Source organism: Neolamprologus brichardi, chromosome 4, assembly GCF_056152115.1.
Source record: "Neolamprologus brichardi isolate AB-2024 chromosome 4, ASM5615211v1, whole genome shotgun sequence".
In the NCBI taxonomy this organism is placed as follows: domain Eukaryota; kingdom Metazoa; phylum Chordata; class Actinopteri; order Cichliformes; family Cichlidae; genus Neolamprologus; species Neolamprologus brichardi.
Genome location: NC_142107.1, coordinates 20,695,566 through 20,715,225, shown reverse-complemented (window position 1 = coordinate 20,715,225; position 19,660 = coordinate 20,695,566). Strand labels below are relative to the sequence as shown.

The 19,660-nt window shown below is 40.0% G+C and overlaps 1 protein-coding gene across 1 annotated transcript; it reads right to left on the bottom strand.

Annotated features, from left to right (window-relative positions):
* Positions 1-3,190: 3,190 nt before the first annotated feature.
* ppp1caa (protein phosphatase 1, catalytic subunit, alpha isozyme a) lies at positions 3,191-19,570 on the bottom strand. Its single transcript, XM_006803046.3, has 8 exons — positions 19,420-19,570; positions 19,059-19,176; positions 8,193-8,324; positions 7,732-7,962; positions 7,533-7,637; positions 7,214-7,437; positions 6,543-6,677; positions 3,191-6,343 (listed from the first exon to the last, which is right to left on the bottom strand). The coding sequence occupies exons 2-8, from the start codon at positions 19,111-19,113 to the stop codon at positions 6,227-6,229; spliced, it is 999 nt and encodes a 332-aa protein (XP_006803109.1). The 5' UTR covers positions 19,114-19,176; positions 19,420-19,570; the 3' UTR covers positions 3,191-6,226.
* Positions 19,571-19,660: the final 90 nt, after the last annotated feature.

Below are 19,660 nucleotides of genomic sequence, written 5' to 3'. Positions count from 1 at the left end.
ATCCTCAAATGGTCTAATTTTATCACTGCTGAGTCACACACATAAATGCTTGGGATAAAAGTCAGAGTATAAACACACTTACAGCGTTGTCTGACATCAGGCTACAGGCACAGCATGGTGAGCTGATATTCTCTTTCTTTAATCGTTTTCAGCCATCTGTTGTCCTCCGATGTCCATCCGTTTTCTCTCTGTGGACCCTCCATTCCTTCACAATACTGCAATATCACAGTGTTGTGATATTGTCACAACTTGTTAACTATAAATTAACTACTAAACGTAAGGAAACAGGATTATATCAGTTATTTGAACACAGCAAGCCCGAAGAGGGGTTCACGTGGGTGTGAAGTAATACTATACTGAACTCCCCAGACAAATGGCATTCATGATATAAGTTAAAACTAATATATAAACTAATAAAAAGTGAATTTGCATGAAAAAAAGCAGCTTAGACCATTTAAAACTATATAGAAACAAAACATTGCATGTGGCAACCTTAATTGTTCCATGCAAGCTTTTTTAGCTTACCAAAATAAGGAAGTCGTGACCACATGTGAACATGAAGTTGGCCAAAGAACATGTCTAACAAAGAGTTTTAAGATGGTGCCTCTAAGCAGCCTGACCTCTTCACTCTGTTCTCCCATACTGCCAATGACTGCTCCAGGCAAACTGCTTCGATATCAATGTGTAGTCATCTTGCTTCTGCCTTTCAAAGTTCATTTAAATAGACCGTTTGCAGTCTGAAATACAGACATTGGACCAATTTGAGTTAAAAATGTAGCTTCACACAGATTCTGGTTTTTTCGGACATAAAACATTTTAAAGTGAGCCGTGCCAGCCATCTCAGCCCCGCTGTTTGAAACACAATCCATCTTTCTGTGCTATTTTCAGACACACTGAATGCAGACACCTCGCTGCTCTTTGGATTTTTGCCAGCCACTATTCTGGAGAGCTGAAATTTCTCAGAAATAAATAAGCAACCCCAAAAACTCTATGGACAGGTCTCAACTGGAAAACAATCCAAAGTAGTGTTACTGCATATTTTAAAGGGTGTCAGGCATTCAGGAACCTGACAGCATGCTTTACAAGGAGCAGAAGTGGAAAGCACCAATCGCTCTGTCATCACAAAGGCTCAGCTGGAGTATACCAAGTGGCCGGATGACTTCATTCAACTATCAAAGAGTGTGTCTCTCAGCTCCTTGGAGGAGGAAACTGTAGCTCCCTTCAGCACTTAAGGAAACCTTAGTAACTGCTCTGTTTGTCTACGAGTTATTTTTTTCTCTTTTTGCTAGATTTATCGAGCCCTCGAGCGAGCGAGCTGTTACAGTGACTAAAATGACTGAGTCTTGTTTGTAGAGGTTTATGATTTAAAATATTTTATGCAGAAAAATTCATAATCAAAGCTTCTGTAGCAGTAAATCTTTCTCCTCTGGGTCTTTTGGCCCTGCAAAACATTCCAATTTAGTGAACAGATGTGGAAAATGAAAATAAAACCTGACAACTTCCTTTTATCGTTGCTACACAAATGGGCATGTCCCTGGAAAACAATGAGAATTTGTAGTACTAGACTGACAAACTGATGGAAGGACGTGTTTTTATGGCTACAGGACATAAAATAATACACTGCAGGGGCCATAAATGCTCCCACTGTTTGTTTACGCTGTCCAAGCTTGTGTTTATTTTCTATATTTTATTATTAATAAACCTGCACGCAGAGCATACAATGCTGCTGTGTGGTATGACAACTTCCTCACTAGAGAGGCAACTGCACAAAATTTTGACCTCTTGTTCTTCTGACCCAAATATTCTGGCAGTTTTTATTGACTGCAGTTTATAAGAGTCAACACTTGACTCCCACAAATAAATAAATAAGAACATGCAGCTAAAATAGTAATGTGCAGAGCTGCAGATACATCCCTACTGAAACCAAAGGAATATAACCAGATAGATAAATAACTAAAATAAAAAGCACTAACAGGGAAACAGGAGTTCCAGAAACCCAAAAAATCATTTATGAATATTTATCAAGTGATGGAGTTAGAAAAAAATGCATTCAGTTTTGATACATTATTTTTGATATTCATGGGCACAATGCTACGCTGTATACTGCGTATCTAAATGTACCTCTCGGTGTCCTAGATTGTCCCACACAAGCATCCTCTTTGCCCCACATTTCGCGAGACATTAGCCTGCATTGAGAAATAAGCCACCTAATATACAGTTTGCATGTATAAAATGAGTGTGGAAAGAAACATTGAACAGGCATTTGATTAGAAACCCACAGAGCGCACACACACACACAACTCACTGAGGTAAAATTTGGAGTCAAAACTCTAAAATGTACCTGATGTCTGTGTTTTTAATCTTTAAATGGGTGAATTTTTGTTGATTTATGGTTAGAAGGCAGAGCGTTACAACCTTCCAATCACATCACAATGTGTTTTATTCCTGTTTATTTAATTCAAACTAAACTGTGCAACTACCTACCATCAATATCTCGACTTAAATTCATTTATTTGTTAATTAAAATGATTACTTTGAACCACTGCTGCATGTTAGAAAAGCTCAATCTTAAAATAAGCATGATTTCACTGAACCCATTTCCACTGAAATTGAAATATGAACGTGCATGTCCGATGCCGTCCTGTTAGTGTGGTGAAGGAAAGCATTAATGTGAAACCGGTCAGCCTACATTCAGTCACAGATTGCACTGTGATCAACAAAAAACCAAAAGGCACCATTTGTCAGTTTTAGCTTAGGCTTGGTCCTTATTATAGTGATTTCTAAAAATAAGAGGGGGTGTGAATCCAACTGTAATAAAAGAGGAAAGAAGAGGCTGGCAACATGATTTCATTTCACTTTTTTCAAAATCATCCGGTTCACGCCCAACACAATCACTTGTCACACTCCTTTTGATTTTGTAAAGCATCTCTCGGTGCCGTCTGAGCCGGCTGAAATCAGATAAATAAGTAAAAGCACATCCAGGGGGATAAATGGGCCAACCGTGCCACTGACTCATCCTCCAAATGTTTGACAGACAATACAGGCAGCCCCCGCAAAAGAAATAAAGCAAAACAGCCTCGAGGCAGGAAAGACGTAGAAAAATTACGCTCTCCTCGAACGAAGCTGCTTTTGGTCTTCCTGCAGAAAGCTTTTAGTCTCAATCGAAAATGAAAAGAAAACCAGACACAAGTGTATAAATTCCATTTTATTTCTACCTTTAAACAGAGACAAATCGTGGTCGACTTGAAAACAAATGAAATACAAATAAAAATACTATTTATATCCGTTGTTTTGTTATCTTAATCGTAACAATCTAATGATTTTTATTTCTACCCAGCGACAGTGCATGGTGCAAAACATCCCTGATTGATTAAAAAAATCCTAGACTAAGAAGCTTTGCAGTATCTGGGGTTAAATTTGTCAGTAAAAACCAAGACTGAGAGAAAAAGCGATGAAAGCGCAGATTCTTAGAGGTAACAACTGTAAATATAGCGAAGCAATTTAAAAAGTCATAAGCGTTTGTACAGCTATGAAATGGGAGTGGAAGTGGCCTTTATTGGACCGTTTTACAGTAGCCACTTACTGTTGTGGAGACAGCCTCAAGCCTCGTATAAACCCTTTGTTATCCTACAATATCACAAATTTCCATACATTTTCAGATCTCTTTGTAAATCATATCAGCTTCCCCACCCACCCACCATGCACCATTCGCCAGCATGCCAAGCCCGAGCTTCATTTAGCCACTTTGAAATATGAACACAAACTGAAATCACTCACACGTACACATATTCTGCAATAATGGCATCTAAGCTTGGATTTTTCTCAGTACATGAATCATATCATTTTATTTGAATATATTTAAATTTCACTTCCTGAGTTGAAATTACTCAATGTGAATCAGACATGAGCACACGATGAAATCTAATGATGCTCTCCCCCCACCAGCAGCAGCCTTTTTCTGCACTATCTGCTGCAGTTAGGAGTCCCACTGTCTCTCCCCGGTTAAAAAGCCATCACGTACGTGGGTTTGATAGAAATCGCAGTGGGGCTGGGATGACTGTGACTGTGTACACGAGAACGCGAGGACAGATGAATGAAATCAGACCGACCAATGATGCAAAAAAAAAAAAAAAAAGTTTCAGAAAAGGGCAGTAAGACACCCTGAAACACTGCAGGGAGATTTCTCCAGCAGTTTACAACAGCCTGCGCTGAACTATGGCCCGCTTAGACTGGGAACACCCTGTTTGCCACGGAGGAGGTGGGGGTTGGGGGTGGTGGACCAGCTCTAACATTAGGAGGTAATAGAGATGGTTCCCATTAAAAATTCATGAATCTGGAATCTGAATCAAGTCAAGGTGATTATATAAGAGGGGCAGCAGGTGGTACACTTGAATAATACCCAGTAGCTCATGTTCAACTCTTGTCTATGACTCTTTTTTAATTTTCAGTGAGAAGAAATTCTGAACGTGCTCAAAGCAATGATTGCACTCACAAGCAATTAAAGTAATTCCACAATCTGGGCAACATATTTTACAAAAAGCGATCTAAGAAGCGTAGATAATCATCTACCTCGCTGCCACACAGCATTAGCTGCTCAGCCTCGCGCTGGATTCACTGAGAGTTCACTGCACATGATTATCATTAATATAATCCCCCTCCCCTGCCCTTGGATTTATTTATCTTCTCAAATATCAGTGTTAAAACTGGCAAAACACGAGCTAAACGTGCATGCACCCCTCATTCAGTGTGGGTTTTTACATTTAAATAAACCCACTCTTCGTTTCATCATAGAAAACAAAGAGTGAAGTGGTCTCAGCTGGAGCATTTTGAAAGGTTAGAGTGAATGAATCACCATCTCGTCTCCATTTGTTTTTATGTTTTGCTTTTTTTTTGTTTTTAATCAGTGAAAATGTGGGGGGGAAAAAATCTCTCATCTCCTCAGCAGGCATCTTAAGTATCGTGTGCAAAGTTCAATACAGATGCAGTGTCAGTGGCGCCTATTTGTGCAACATGTTAACTGCACGTGGTGATGTCATTTACCTTCCTGGTCCTCTCAGCCTTGCAAAAATAATCATTAGCTGCATCAGAAGCCAACAATCATTAGAAAAAATAAACATTTAGGATTTTATTTGATAAAAACAGCAACGTCTGGCTCAACCAGATTTGTGTTGTTCATTTGTTCACGATTTTTCCACTTATGTGTAAATGCCACTTTGTTTCCACTAGGTGTTAAACTAACCCAAACTTACACATCCTAGCTTCTACGCTTTGAAAGTCTCGCTTATAAAACACCGCCTGTCAATTCAAGGTACCACAGAGAGGAAAAAAAAACGAAAAGAAAAACAGCCATTATGCATGACAAACATAAAGCAATGGCAAAGTGATCAACATGATGGCATGCCTCAAATAAATGGTTATTTTTTATTCAACTTCAGTGAACTAAAAATGAGAAAAAGAAAAAGTAAAACCACATTGGTTTCATTTATCTACAGAGAAAAGAAGAAAAAAAACAAAACTATTTCACATCCATGACTGAAATCATTGGTTTTCAAAAATGGAAGAGGAAAGAAAAATATATATATATTATTGTGAATCCATTTCATTCAAGGACTCACCTGCACATATATCCACCCGTGCACCCAGTGTGTGGTATGTGCCGTTACCGTATGACCGTGCAACTTGATCCCCAAAAACCCAGCACCCCCCTCCCGACCCATCACATAACACAGAGATACACGGACCTCAGAGACAGGATGTACAAAAGCTTGTGTTTAACATCAAACAGTGCAGGCCTTACCGTAAACAGCTAAGCCCCCCCCCCACCCCTTTTTCACTCCTCTTCTGCAAGGTTTGAGCTTATATGAAGGATGGGCAGAGCCCACCTCTACAAAATGACAGGAAAACCAAACGCAGGGCAAAGGAGGAGGCAGAAAACATACGTACAGAATACAGAAGCTCCCTCTGCATCATTCACACTTTTTCTTTTTCTTTTTTTAAACACACTCATTCACGCAAAATTCAACCAGTCAACCAAACGAACAGTTAAAAATAGTTTTAGAGAGAAAAAACATGATTGAACCCTGGACAGTTGGTTTCTTTGTTGCCGTTTGGTGACAAGGGAGACAAAGGTTTGGGAGGTAGAGGAGGAGAAATAAAACAACAACAAAAAACAGAAGCATTGGGCCAACAGGGGGTGGCAGGTTGTGGGAAGTGGACCCAGTGGGTGTTATTTCTTGGCCTTGGTGGCCTTGGCTGAATTTCGCGGAGGGGTGACCGGCCTCCCTGATCCCATTCCGCCCCCAGCACCGTAAGGATATAATTTCTTATCTGCTGGCTTCAGAATCTGTGAGATGGACAAAGAAGTAATCAATTAGATCGACAGATCAACTCTAATTTTATAGGTTTAAAAAAAATATTACAATTAAAATTCTACCATCACTACATGAATCAATATGCGAGCCATATATTGTATCATTTTAGTCTGAAACTACTAAACGAAACAAATTTGTTTCCCGAAAAGTTATCAGTTCTGTTCTCCACACCTGGAAGGAGCACATGAGCGTCTCATCCACACTCATCATGGCGCCAGCGTTGTCAAACTCTCCACAGTAGTTGGGAGCGGAGAACAGAGTGACGAGCTGCCTCTTTGCAAAAAACTCGTAACCATCTTCAACCACCTGAAGACCAAAAGGAAACCATCGATGTTACATATTAAAAAAAAAATAGAGGCTAGTGCCATTCAAGAATCAGATCTATAGTTTAATATTCTGTCACTCAGGCATTGTTAAAAATAGAATATATCACACCTACATTGAAACACCCTCACAGTTTGCTTTATAAGTATTTCCACCAGTGTTTGTTTGGTCTGGGGCTTTTTTTTTGTTTTTGTTTTAGATGTTTTTGTCACAGCTTTGAAGTTAGCTAATGCATCTTCACAATCTACAGTTCACGTCCCGTTTTCTGAAAACATTTGAAAATACTAATTCAATTATTTATCGTAGTTTTGCTTGGAGGTGTAGTATTTTTCCTTCCTTGTATTTTTTAAATATGGTAAGAAAAACACTAAAAATGCCTCTGATTAGTCCTATTAAAACACAGCCACACAATGCATCGGGATTAATAAGAATTAAGGGAACACTTCTTCAGTCAATGAGTCTGAAATGTACTATACAAAGATGAATTTAGACACAGTGACTAAACTAGTAAACATTACCTGATGCGCCCTGCATATTAGGTCCATGTCATGTTTGTGCAAAAATTTGGCCACCACATCTGCACCGAATGTGAAGGAGACTCCACGGTCGTTTTCACCCCAGCCGAGCACATCTTTGTCTGGGTCGGCCCACAGCAGGTCGCACAACAAACCCTGGTCAGGCACGTCTGTGGGTCGCATAACTCTGCGGATCTGCTCCATTGACTGGAGATCAGGAGAGAGGCCTGAGAGAGGAAACATTTTTGAAAAATAAATACGTGCCAACCTTTGCTTCTTGGATCAAATGGTTTAGGCTAAGTCACGTATTAACAAGGCCCACCTCCATGACAGCAGAAGATTTTCTCATCTACAATGGCAGCCACAGGTAAACAATTGAAGCAGTCTGTGAAGGTCTTCCACAATTTAATGTTATACCGTCGCTTACCTACCCCCCAAAAAAATAAATAAATAAAATTAATGCAAGATTTAAAGTTGCAAATTTGCCTTGGTTTCCTTTTAGAAGCCTCTTTTGTACTTACACTCATCATAAAAGCCATAGATTCGATTAATAGAGGCGCATTCATGGTTGCCACGCAGCAGGAAAAAGTTCTCTGGGTATTTAATCTTATAGGCTAGAAGCAGGCAGATGGTCTCCAGTGACTGCTTTCCTCTGTCGACGTAGTCACCCAGGAACAGGTAGTTGCTTTCTGGGGGGAACCCTCCATATTCAAAGAGCCGGAGCAGATCATAGTACTGACCATGGACATCGCCTGCAGGGGGCAGCAGAGATGTGCAATTTAAAAACAACATGCTTTCACTGCTTCTGCCAGAACTGCCCACGCTTATCAGCTGATAAAAGCGCTAATTACAGACAAGCAAACCAGGAGAAAACCCTCTCATAATGACCGTCTTCTCCTGCGCCTGCAGTGCATCCTCTGAGACCCACATCATCTCTTTGTCCCGTGAAACTCACCAACCCCTTTGGTTAATTAAAACTCACCACAGATTTTCAGGGGAGCCTCCAGTTCAAGCAGGATCGGCTGGCTCAGGAAGATTTCACGAGATTTGAGGCAGAGGCCACGGATCTCATTCTCGGTCAGCTGGACGTTCTTCCCTGGCCGAGATCCTTTGACTAAAGAGGGGGTAAAAAAACAAAAACAAAAAACAACAACACAGGGATGAGAAATTTAAGAGATTCAGCAACACCGCAAAGAGAAGAGATCTGTAAATAAGACTGAATGAAGACTGACGTAAAACAATCAAAACGTGATCCTCAGATTTTGAACCAGACCACCAGATTGGAAAATTAACACCTCCCACCAACCAACTGCTGACAAATTCTGTTAGCAGACCAGTCCAACAGACACTTTAGCAGGTAGACACATCATTTGGAGGTAATAATACACTACAGATTTTGGAAATAACACGGTACTAATACAAGACACACTTTTAAATGCTTACCAAAACATAACACCACAACATGAGCTTGTGAAGTATGCAACGAGAGGCAGCGTCTGAGAAAACCTGATCAGTGGAAAATTGCTCGATGTGCACAGCCTCGAAAAGCACGTCTTTCTGCTTAGGCTGCAGTTTAAACCAAAGCTAGAGGACGTGAAACCCACTTCCCCTTCTCGCTAATGTGGCTGCAGCAAAGAGATAGCAAACACTTCATTAGGAAGGTAAATATGCACAGTGAAGAAGCAACGATTGGCACGCTACTGGCTGTAAAACCATTGTCTCAAATCAAAAAAAAAAAGCAGCGACACAGGCTGTATCATAAACATAATCAAGGCCCCTCTACCAGGTTAAAACACACACACACACACACACACACACACACACACACTAATAACAAATAAAAATATAAATCAGATGCATCTTAACAAAAAGTATTAAACAAAACAACAACAACGTATTATATTCCAGGTTTAAAAGAACGACTATAAACTAACCAGCCATGTGTTAATCCCTGAAACTGTGCTACATGGTTTTCTTCACAAACAAATGACTGCAGTGAACTTTGGACTAATTTTAAGACAAAACAAGGAATTTGAAGACGTGACTATGGTTTGTGGCTTTAACAATTACCCCTCAGAGCTTCCACCAGTGCATGACAAGCCTGGCCTGTGATGACCTTCCACATCAGTGTGTTTTACGTTTTTAATATACGAGTAGACACATTGCTTCATGTTGTAGCCTGTAGCAAAGTTAAACTGAAAAATGTGCCAAATTTAACCATGGTGGAAAACGAAACAAGCTGCTCATCTGCACACACCTTTTCAAACTTGTTCTTTATTCTTTAGCTTTGTCATGACATAAAGCAAACCGCCAGTGGATGGGAGGAGTTTTCTTTCACTCCACCCGTGTTCAACGTCTAAGTGGCACCACTGTCTTTGTTGCTTACTGTATCAAAGAGGATTAGCTAGCTTAACCATAAACTATGACATCTCTGATGCTTTTTTCAACTTCAACCTTGTTGTGTGGAAAAAAATTGTAATAATTGTGCTTAATTTTGCACTTTTTATTAAACCCTATTCTGTTCTTAGCAGAAAATGTGTGAAATGCTTGCACTGTGGGGTCCTGCAGCAGTCACCTTCCTGCTGCATTTTCTACACCATTATGAAATGCTCTGTTCAGCACATAACAACATGTTACAGAGAGCAAGAAGAGGAAGAAAACAAAAACATTGATATTAATTAGTGAGTGTTGCTTTAACCGGTTTACTTCACAGACAAACTCATAAGTGGTAGTGGTCGGTGAAAACTGTCAGTGGTCCGAACAGGCCAGCAGGTGACTTAACTTGCCCCACCAACTTCGTTTAAACTGTCCTCAGCCTATCAGGTCATGGTCAGGTTATGTCAAACACTGCACACTTGGCTTCCTGATCCGTACGGGTAACCGGATTTGTTTTACAAGGTACCCTTAAAGCTGAATCAAGGCATAGGCGTAACTTTTATGGCCAACAAAGTGAGCCACAAATAAAGCGGTAGCAACAACATCCACACTCAGCCTGTGGTGTCAAACTGGTAAAAAGCCAGTAAAAGACATCTGTAATTATGCCATTAGGTTAGCATGTTGTTCTAGATAGTAAGAGATGATAGATATGCATGATAACAAATGGATCAAATTGTTGAGCATCTGCAAATTTAATACTTACAGCAATCTTGTGAGGGAAAAAAGGCTTTTGAAAACCTAATTTTTAACTTTTATCTTCCAGGTAAGACTTTAATGACTAGCAGGAATCCTGATTATATGTAAACAGGCTCAAAACAAGTCCATGGGATATGAAAATGTTCAGGAACAATTAGTAAGCATATAATTAAGACAAAGAATCTGTGCTAACAGTTTTCCTGTTATTTTTGCCCATGTGATAAACAAAAAGCTTGAGTAATTATGACCAAAAAAAATGTTATTTTTTGACCATCTTGGTTAGCGTCGTTTTTAAAACAAAAATTCTTTAAAACAAAAAACTCCTGTCATAGAGAGCCTTTGCTGATGGTATGTTAAGAATTCAGCAGGTTTGTCTAGTGTGTGTTCAGCCATGTATTTTCACACACAGTCATGATAAAGACTTGAACAAGTCCAACTAATTCTCCTGACAAACTGTCGGAGCCACATCACATAAAACAGTCGCCGACACAGCTTTTATGCTAGAAAAGGTAGGAGTGTGATGTAAATGACAGCCACAGGAAGAGGAAAAAAAAGTATCTGGGAGTCTCACAGGCAGTGTGAAATGATTCAGACCAAAATATTTGTCCACTGACACACCAGCTGCAAGGTGTGGATGTGATGCCATGTTAATCTGCAATTCAGTCCACTGCACACTTACACAAGACTGCTTGCGATGGAGTTTGGAATCAGGTTTGTTTGTATCGGCGACAGAATCAATCACACCCCCGCTCGTACATGTGCTGCGTGATGCCAAAGCAGCTCCTGACACAAACTGTATGAGCCTTCTAATGAGGAGTCTCATTCCCACCCAGTACATTTCTACACAGGCTAATGAACAGAGTAATATACTTTATGGAAACAACTACCTCCAGCAATCTGAGTGACAATTATATTCAAGCTGCAGGTAAACAGAGCTCTCTCTAATGGTACTGATTTAATGGCTGTCAGGTGTACAACGGCTCAGAGATAAACACTTCCCTTTTACATACCAAAAAGAGCGAACCAATGCAGGGCAGCCCTTTTCAAACTGGATTTCTCTGACAATATTAAACATTTAAGATGGCTATACCTGCTGCTGGTGAACCTCAAAACAAGCTCAGCCAAAACTGTGTAATTTTATTTAAACTGTTCCTTGTAGCGCTGCAACGATTCATCGAGTATTTTGAATAATTCGATTATAAAAATTTCCTGATGCAAATTCTTTGCTTCGAGGCTTCGTTTAACACACGGCTCTGTAGTGCGCTGAAGTGTCAAATGATGTAAATGTGAGCATCACACCCACATCTGCGAGTGAAAACGGACCTGCAATACAAACGTCTTTAAGGGCAACGATTGAATACAGAGTCAAACAGTCCCTAGTATTTATAAAAAAACAAAACAAAACAAAAAAAACAACAACACACACACAAAAAACCCAAACAAAACAAAAAACCATTGCCAACGTCATCACTGTTGTGTTTTGTTATCAGAGTTTTAACACTGCGCCAGAGTCTGTTTACACACGGTGAAGAGCAAAGAGGCGGAGCCATTACAGAGACAGTGAGCTCAGGCTGAGTGAGAAAAAAAACACAACAACCCAAAAACGTGCATCTAGTGTCCAAAACAGGAGCGCTGTTCCTGTGATCACCTTTAAAACCTTTGCCGGGAAAAAAGCTAGCCGGAGTCCTTCATCAAACCACCCGATCAACAAACTCCAACGTGAAGAAGAGTAAACTTTATATCTGCTCCATCCACCGCCATTTGTTTTACACCGTGAAGAATCTGCAGCAAGCCTCCAGAAGTTGTATCAAAATATGCGGATGAACTGTTAACTTAGTCTGATACCCGGGCGCCAGTTTAGCTCGGTGCACTGAGCAGGCGATCACGTGCCGTACGGCTGAGAGCAGCCAGCCCAGGTTTGACCCGCGACCCCATGCCACATGTCTTCCCCCCTGCTTTCCTGTCATTTCTTCATTGTATCTGTCAATTACAAAAAAAAAAAAAGCTGTAGGCTGGTTTATTTTAAAAAAATCTGAATTTCAATATGGCATGTAGATACAATCAAAGGTTTTAGCTCAAGTATCTCTGGGTCTTATTCACTAGTGAGCGGGTGAAGGGAGCGGGAGATTGACAGAACAAATGGCGCTGCAGCTGCAGTGATGCTACCAGTCCACATGGTAAAAAGAGAGCTGAGCGTAAAAGTGAAGTTCTCAATTTACCGGTCAATCTGCATCCCTACCCTCACCCTATGGTCACGAGCTTTTTGTAGTGAACACAAAAAAAGAGAAGAAAAAAAAAAAGAAGAGAGATCATCAAGGCTAATCAAAAACAAAACCTTCCACGAAAGGCAAATTAGCAGAATGACCACAAACAACATGATGACCTTCTGTTGAGTAAGGTAACAAAGATCAGTTGCGCATTACATCACCCCAAATGGCAATTTTGTGCCAGGAAAAACCCAGATTTTATGTCCTAACCATTAAGCAATTCGTCAAAAACCCACTTCAAACGTGCCCCATGTCAGTCAATTTAACTTCACAAAACCACATTTAAATGAAATGCCATTCTAATGACACCAGAGCAGCTAATGATTTCATCTCCGTATTAGAAATGTTGTTTCATTAAACTTGGAACATACCCTTGTGGTTAAAGTGCATTTCTCTGCCATGGTAACATGCCATTAGTAAGACCAAACATTTAAGAAGTACTGACTAGTGAATCTGAAGCAGCTGAGCTGTAACAGTGAAGTTGTCAAACACTTTTTGCAGGCTCATTCATAACCTTTAAAAATAATCCTGTTATCCACAAAGCAACACACAGAAGATGAAGATCAGAGCAAGCAGCCATGTTATGCCCTTATGATCACTGTCATATTTAAAGCGGAGGAAGGCAAATATTTATTAACACAGCTGATTATTACTACAGCTCTCGCTTACTCATCATGCTAATAACATGGCTTGTATTCTGCCAGTGTAGGTGTTCTTTTTTCTTGTTTTGATAACACAGGAAATGTGTAGACGCAGTCCTGTTTGAAAACTTCTCTACTTTTTGCTTTTCAATAAAAGTAGCTGTTGTTAATTGTTTATCAGGTCCAACAATAAGTTGCGATCCAAAAGCGATGCAGACACCACCGCACAATGACCAACATAAACAAACCCACTACAGTACCACATTAACTACACTTAAAGAATTCCTAAATCCTTTATGGGCTTTGAATAAGCCTCCAAAGATATGCCACTACTTGTGTGTTGCTACACACAGTATGAGACATAATTAAAGGCCATCTCACATCAAAATAATCCAGGTTTTAAGTGCTGCGGAGCACTTTTAAAAGGGATGGAGAGAGTAGAAATCAGCAGGCTGACAGAGAATAATGGCAGTGTCCTGAAGTGACAACTAAAAACAGTGAAAGTAGATATAAATACTGCAGTGCTGCTTCCCACTTTAAACCTGGATTACAGAAGGCTAAGCACTGACAGAGCTTACTCCAAAGTTAGCCACACAAGCCAGTGGGCAACAGTAAGCTTATCATGAGGGGGTGCAGACAAAAGGCTTTCCAGTACACTGGTCAGGCAGCGGAAAACAAAGAGATGGAGCACAGCAGAAAAGCTGAGGGGATGTCAGGGGTGCTGGAATCAACAGTTGAATCGCCCCAGCGCTGCCTCACTCAATGCCGGCTGTTCTGGCCTAGCTTACGTGATGCCGCACTTGCTACGCATGCTATTAGAAGCACAAGCTAAGAGTTCAGTTAGCTCTAGACCTACGCAAGTAATCCAATTGAAACTACTTGCTACCCAAACACATTTAATTGGTTTGGTCTTGAAACATAGCCAGCATGGAGCAGGGATCCCTCGTTGTCAACATGGGAGACTGAACTAGCATGAGGATAATTTCTCAACCTTTTGATGTAGTGCCTGCAGTGGGAGTCTGCCGCCTTTAACAGAATGCTGAGAATACAAATATCAGCTTACGAGTGGTTATCCTCACCAATGTGGATAAAAAAGGTCACGGTAGTTACATAAGTGGATATAAATACAGCCATTATCAGGCGTGTTTGCCTTCTCCTCTGTTTGGCAGACAGTCTTATCACAGCCAAAGTACAACAATCTATGTACAAAACACTCCAGCAGCAGCAGCAGTCAGCATGGCCCACAAAGGCACACTCTCTCTGGGAGGTACTTTGACTGCACATGCATATTTGTACATAATCCCAATCACCTCCACCAGCTCAGCTTAGGCTGATCATGCAGGGCCTATATTTAAAGAAGGTAAACAAACAGAGGGCTAAGGTCAAATTTATTAACAGCAGTGATCCTGGGATAAAACTCTATCCCAAATGTTATTTCCCAATTTACTGGTCAAAAGAACTTTTTTTTTTTGCATCTTTTGGAAAGCTGCAGTGGTAGAGAGAGACAGAAGGCAGTGGTGGAGAGTGAAGGTTCGACCAGCTGGGAATCAAACTGGAGACTGACTACTGACGTCATTTATACCCCTGTGGTAAGGCCTCCAACCACTCAGCTATCAGGTGGCCCCTAAAGGCATAATTTCAATGAATCACACTGTGTGGGAGAGCTTTACCTCATCCATAAAGCACCCTGAAGTAATTTTGTGATTTGTCATGCTAGGTTATATCAGAGGTCAATAACCTTTCTATGTGCATGGAGCCACAAAACACATTTGGGCCTTAAAATAAAAGCAGCAAAACCTATTTTATATACATATATGAAGTAGCCTTTACTACACACATGAAAATCTAAACACTTCTAATGTTGCTCCAGTGACAAAATAACAAAAAGATTTTTCCATTTCAGCAGTTTCACATGGGAAAATTCATAATTGCTGTGCCCAGTGAACTGACATGCAAGGACAACTACAGGAGGTCACAACCTAGTTTCTTCTAACCGCAGTTTGAACTGTACTGCTGGGTCTGAGTACATTTATTCTTCTGTTTGATGTCCTCTGGGCTCCTATTACACAACCACAGTGCGGATGTGAAGATAAAACAGTCCTGTTTATTTCGCACACACTTAAAGCCACGGCAAATTTGTCAGTGAGCAGTTAGATTTAAAGCAAGCATTTCCAGGACAGTTAGCACGTAGAGCAAACACAGAATATTGCTTGCTTCATATCTGCTTCAGGAATGTCTCGGGATTTTTGTGACGCAATTGCAATGCATTTGTTTACAACAACTACATATTTTATAGTAGGAACATAGCTTCAATAAATTTTAATACTAATGCAATTCTTGTTTTGGGAAACAAAGAAGTGACATAAGCAGTTTGTACTGTGCTTAAAAGCAGCAGTGGAGCAAATGCAGCAAGGAGTCCCAAACAGTACTGACCTTTTATGGTAATAACACTGAAACAGTTTGTTACAATATTGTTAAACACTCAGGACTCTGGCAGGATGCTACACTCACTTTTAAAACTCAAGTGGAAGACAAAACTTTTCTTTTTTTATTATAAACACATTTTTCTTTATGGAGCTGTTGTTTCACTTTCACTGTACTATCCAAAACTTTGCCCCTGTTCGATTATGGTGATACTGTTTACACTGATGCCCTTGAGTCTATCACAGAACACTGTTTATCAGCAGCGATGGTATCTCACTGCGGCACTGTCTTGTGTATGTTTGCTTGTTTGTTTTTTTGTTGTTTTCTTAAGAGACTGTCAGATGCTAATCAACACTAAAAAATTCTTTTGGATTACATACTCATTTGCAGGAGCATTGATACCACAGTGCCATCTTTAGCTCCTACAGTTCAAGTCAAGTGGTTTCAATGTCATTTCAACCATTTGCAGTGGAACACTACACAGTGAAGCGAGACAACGTTTCTCCAAGACCATGCTGCTACATATAACAGACAATCAACAAAGGACTACATAAAGTGCAAGTGTGCAAAAATTGCACAAAAAACCCAACCACAAAACAGAGACAGTGCAACACCAGACAGTGCAGACACACAACACACGCAGAAGTGCAACAATGACAGTAAGTTGTGCAAAAGACTGAGCATTGTGAAAAAAGTAACTTGATGTACGATAGTGTGCGTGTGATTGTGCAGATTAGTCCATGAGGCAGTGACGTGTGTGTGTGTGTGTCAGTCCAGTCACTGAGTGTTCAGGAGTCGTGGGGTAAGAAACTGTTTTGCAGTCTGGCAGTGAGGACCCAAATGCTCCGTTATCTCCTGCCAGAAGGCAGCAGGGTGAAGAGGGGCACACACAGCCCCTCCCCTCACTAGCAGCTCAACAGTACTCGATGTTTAAAAACACTGAAAATTTTCAAGAGGTCAGTTGTTTCCATTATCAAACAGTCATTAATGTTAATCTGGCTAGTGCATACATTAATATTAGCCGGTATTCAATGGACACAAACCCAGAATCGAGGGGTCCACAAGCTAGTGTACTCCAAGTGCCATTCCCAAGCCTAAATAAATGGGAGAATTGCATCAGGAAGGGTATCAAACATAAAATCTGTGCTAAATAGCCACAATAGCATCATGTTGGGTTATCATTAAGGTGGTGGCTAGCTTGTATAGCTAATAACAAAATTATAATGTTAATGTGAAACCAGTCAGCAAAAGTTATCAGTCCAGCCCATATATAACATAAACAATGTTAATTTAACAGGATGATATTACTGTGTGGGTCTGAACATGTTGTGTTCTCTTAAATTTGCAGACTGAAACAGAGCAAAGAAACTCTGTCAGCCTACCTTACCCGCTATATTTGTTCAGCAACAGAAATATGCTGTCAAGTCCTCGGACGTACAGCGCTACCTCAGACAACGTAAATGATCAGTTTGGTTGTTTTGTTTTTTAAATTCCCAATCTTGAAATATTTGCCATACACGCTCACCCTACAGTTATCTCACTGTCTGTTTGTTTTGGCTGTCTGTATGGTTCAAACTTCATGGTATCAAGAACAGTATTAAGCATTTTATTGAGTATTACAGTTTTCCGGGCATTCATAATCTGTATTTTTATATAAATTATATTTATAATTTTTCTACGTATCATTACATCCCTAATATATTTTACAAGGCTTCTAAAAAAAACCTGCACTTCTAAATGATGCCTAGTTATTGCCACTGCAGACTAACATTAAATGCATCTTTCATGGTATGTTTATACCAAATGCAAATTTATGTTTTACCACTGCATAATTACATACAAAGACCATGTAAATGAATATAAAACAAGGCAAATCCTGATTCCAGGAAATTATAAACACCTGTGGAAATTCACTTTACACTGAAATGGAGGACAGACTTATTGATGCCATTTGAGGGCAGCTGAAACTGTGTTTCAACACCACTTTTAGATTAAAAAACAAAAAACAAGAGACACAGGTCTTCATGTTACCTTGAAAATATGTTGTCGTTGCTGTAACTTGATTCAAGTTATTAGTTGCCCTTTTCCTCACATGTGATCTAAGGCAAAAGTTTAAATACTTGGCCTACAAACAATATGAAGGCACATTCTTCATATTCATATTTGTGTATCTGCAGATTGTCTTGCACATAACTTCCGTGACCTGAGAACATCTAGTCTTTGTAGTATGCACCTGTCTGCTCCTAAAGTGCATGTCTTTTGTACAGAGGCATCCTAACCTGTTTAAATAACCATTACATGGAGTACATGGAGTATGTCCCAATCAGAGCATTTTTGTTTGTACAGTTCATTAACAAGTCTCTCAGGGAAGCAGACTACAAACACAGTCCAAAAATGCAGTTGCAAAAAAGCAAAAACCCAGACAGTCCAGCCAAGCCAGCGAGAAGCAAGGTTATTATAGTCAACTAGAACTAAAATCCAGTAAAACCAGTTGTAAAGGAACATTTAAGCAAACTGAAATAAAAACAAGGTATATCCTCATTTTTTAGTCGTTGACAATTTGATCAAATTGGTTATCATGACCTTTGGTTCACGTATTTATTAGAGTGTGAGCCAGATCCCTTTTAATTTTGACATCTATTCTGAACTTCTGAAAATATCCCTGACAAATAACCTCCACAGTAAAATAAATAAATAAAAAAAATAAAAAAAATAAGCTAAAAGACACTAAAACCAAACATTTTTAAACAAAAAACCTGAATGACAATGAGAAAACCCCATCTGGAAACTAACTGAAACCAACTAACCAAAATCTGCATTTCGTTCTGAATAACTCAATAACTCTAGTGGGGAAGGGGCTGACTGCAAAACTACTCTTACTCAAAGAGAATTAACACGTAAAATTGAAATAGTCCACTACGGCTACAGAGTCTGAGCATTAACCCTGCACAAAAAACTGGTAAAAGCACAATATCCCTACGCAAATAGCGCATCAGAATGCGTAATTTGCATAAATAGGCGAGTAATGCTCATCTTTTCCAATTCTACATCACTCTATAACGTCACGCGTTTCCCCTTCTTTTGTAGACAGCACGACAGCAAATCATCTAAATTTTTAAAAATATAAAAAACAAAAAAACCCAGCACCCCTAATCTTTACGGTTTGCTAAACAATCTATAAAGAGCACTGTTGTTTTGGTTTCAACCGCTGATCCAAAACCAGCCACCGAGCCTGAGAGTGGAGCGATCTTAAGTAGGCTACTACAACACACTGTGTCCGCTTTTAACTGCAGCTGACCTACATGATGTACACAATTCACTGCCACCAAGACATGCCCTAATATAACAAACACTTGGCTGTGACTCGGATTTGATCCTCCTTACCTTCCAAGAGACGCTGAATTATAGAGTCGATGTTTAATTTGTCCGGCTCCGCCATTTTCTTTATTTTCTGACGTTCTCGGGCTCAAGACGATGGTTTTCTGTGTCTCACCTTAGATTTCTGTGAGGGAAAGACGGGGAATGGACACTGAGAGTTACTCAAATTATAATGTCGTAATTCACTGAATGAGTCACACTTGCTAGACGAGCAATGTCAAAAAACTGTCAATGAGCTTAACCGAGCTTCTGCTAGCTAGGTAGCTATTAGCTAAGTATCATAAACTAGCAGCAGCAAAACTGAACCTTGGCTAGTGAGCAAACGTTAGCTAAATAATCAAACCTGGAAAGAGATAACATGTCAAACCTTGTATCCGGTTTAATATTAATCCTCCCGTGTTGAAATCTGTGTAAATATTTATCCCCTGAGTTCGATCTTGGCCCTTTCCCCTCGGTTTGTCCGGGTCGCCCCACTCTTCCCCCAGGAACTTTAAAAGAGGGCCGTTTCTAGCGAAGCGTCTACGGTAACACAGGAGGGTGAATCAAACCGAGGTCTTCACACATTTCTCAAAAAGCGATTGGTCAATCGCAGCCCTCAACTCCCCAAT

Bases quoted from the DNA above. Each gene is read 5' to 3' on its own strand.
- ppp1caa (XM_006803046.3), bottom strand. From the start codon at position 19,113: ATGGCGGAGCCGGACAAATTAAACATCGACTCTATAATTCAGCGTCTC. The intron at 8,325-19,058 runs GTAAGGAGGATC...CCCCCTCTTTAG, and splicing joins AATTCAGCGTCTCTTGGAAG to TCAAAGGATCTCGGCCAGGG. The intron at 6,344-6,542 runs GTGTGGAGAACA...TCCATCTCACAG, and splicing joins CGCTCATGTGCTCCTTCCAG to ATTCTGAAGCCAGCAGATAA.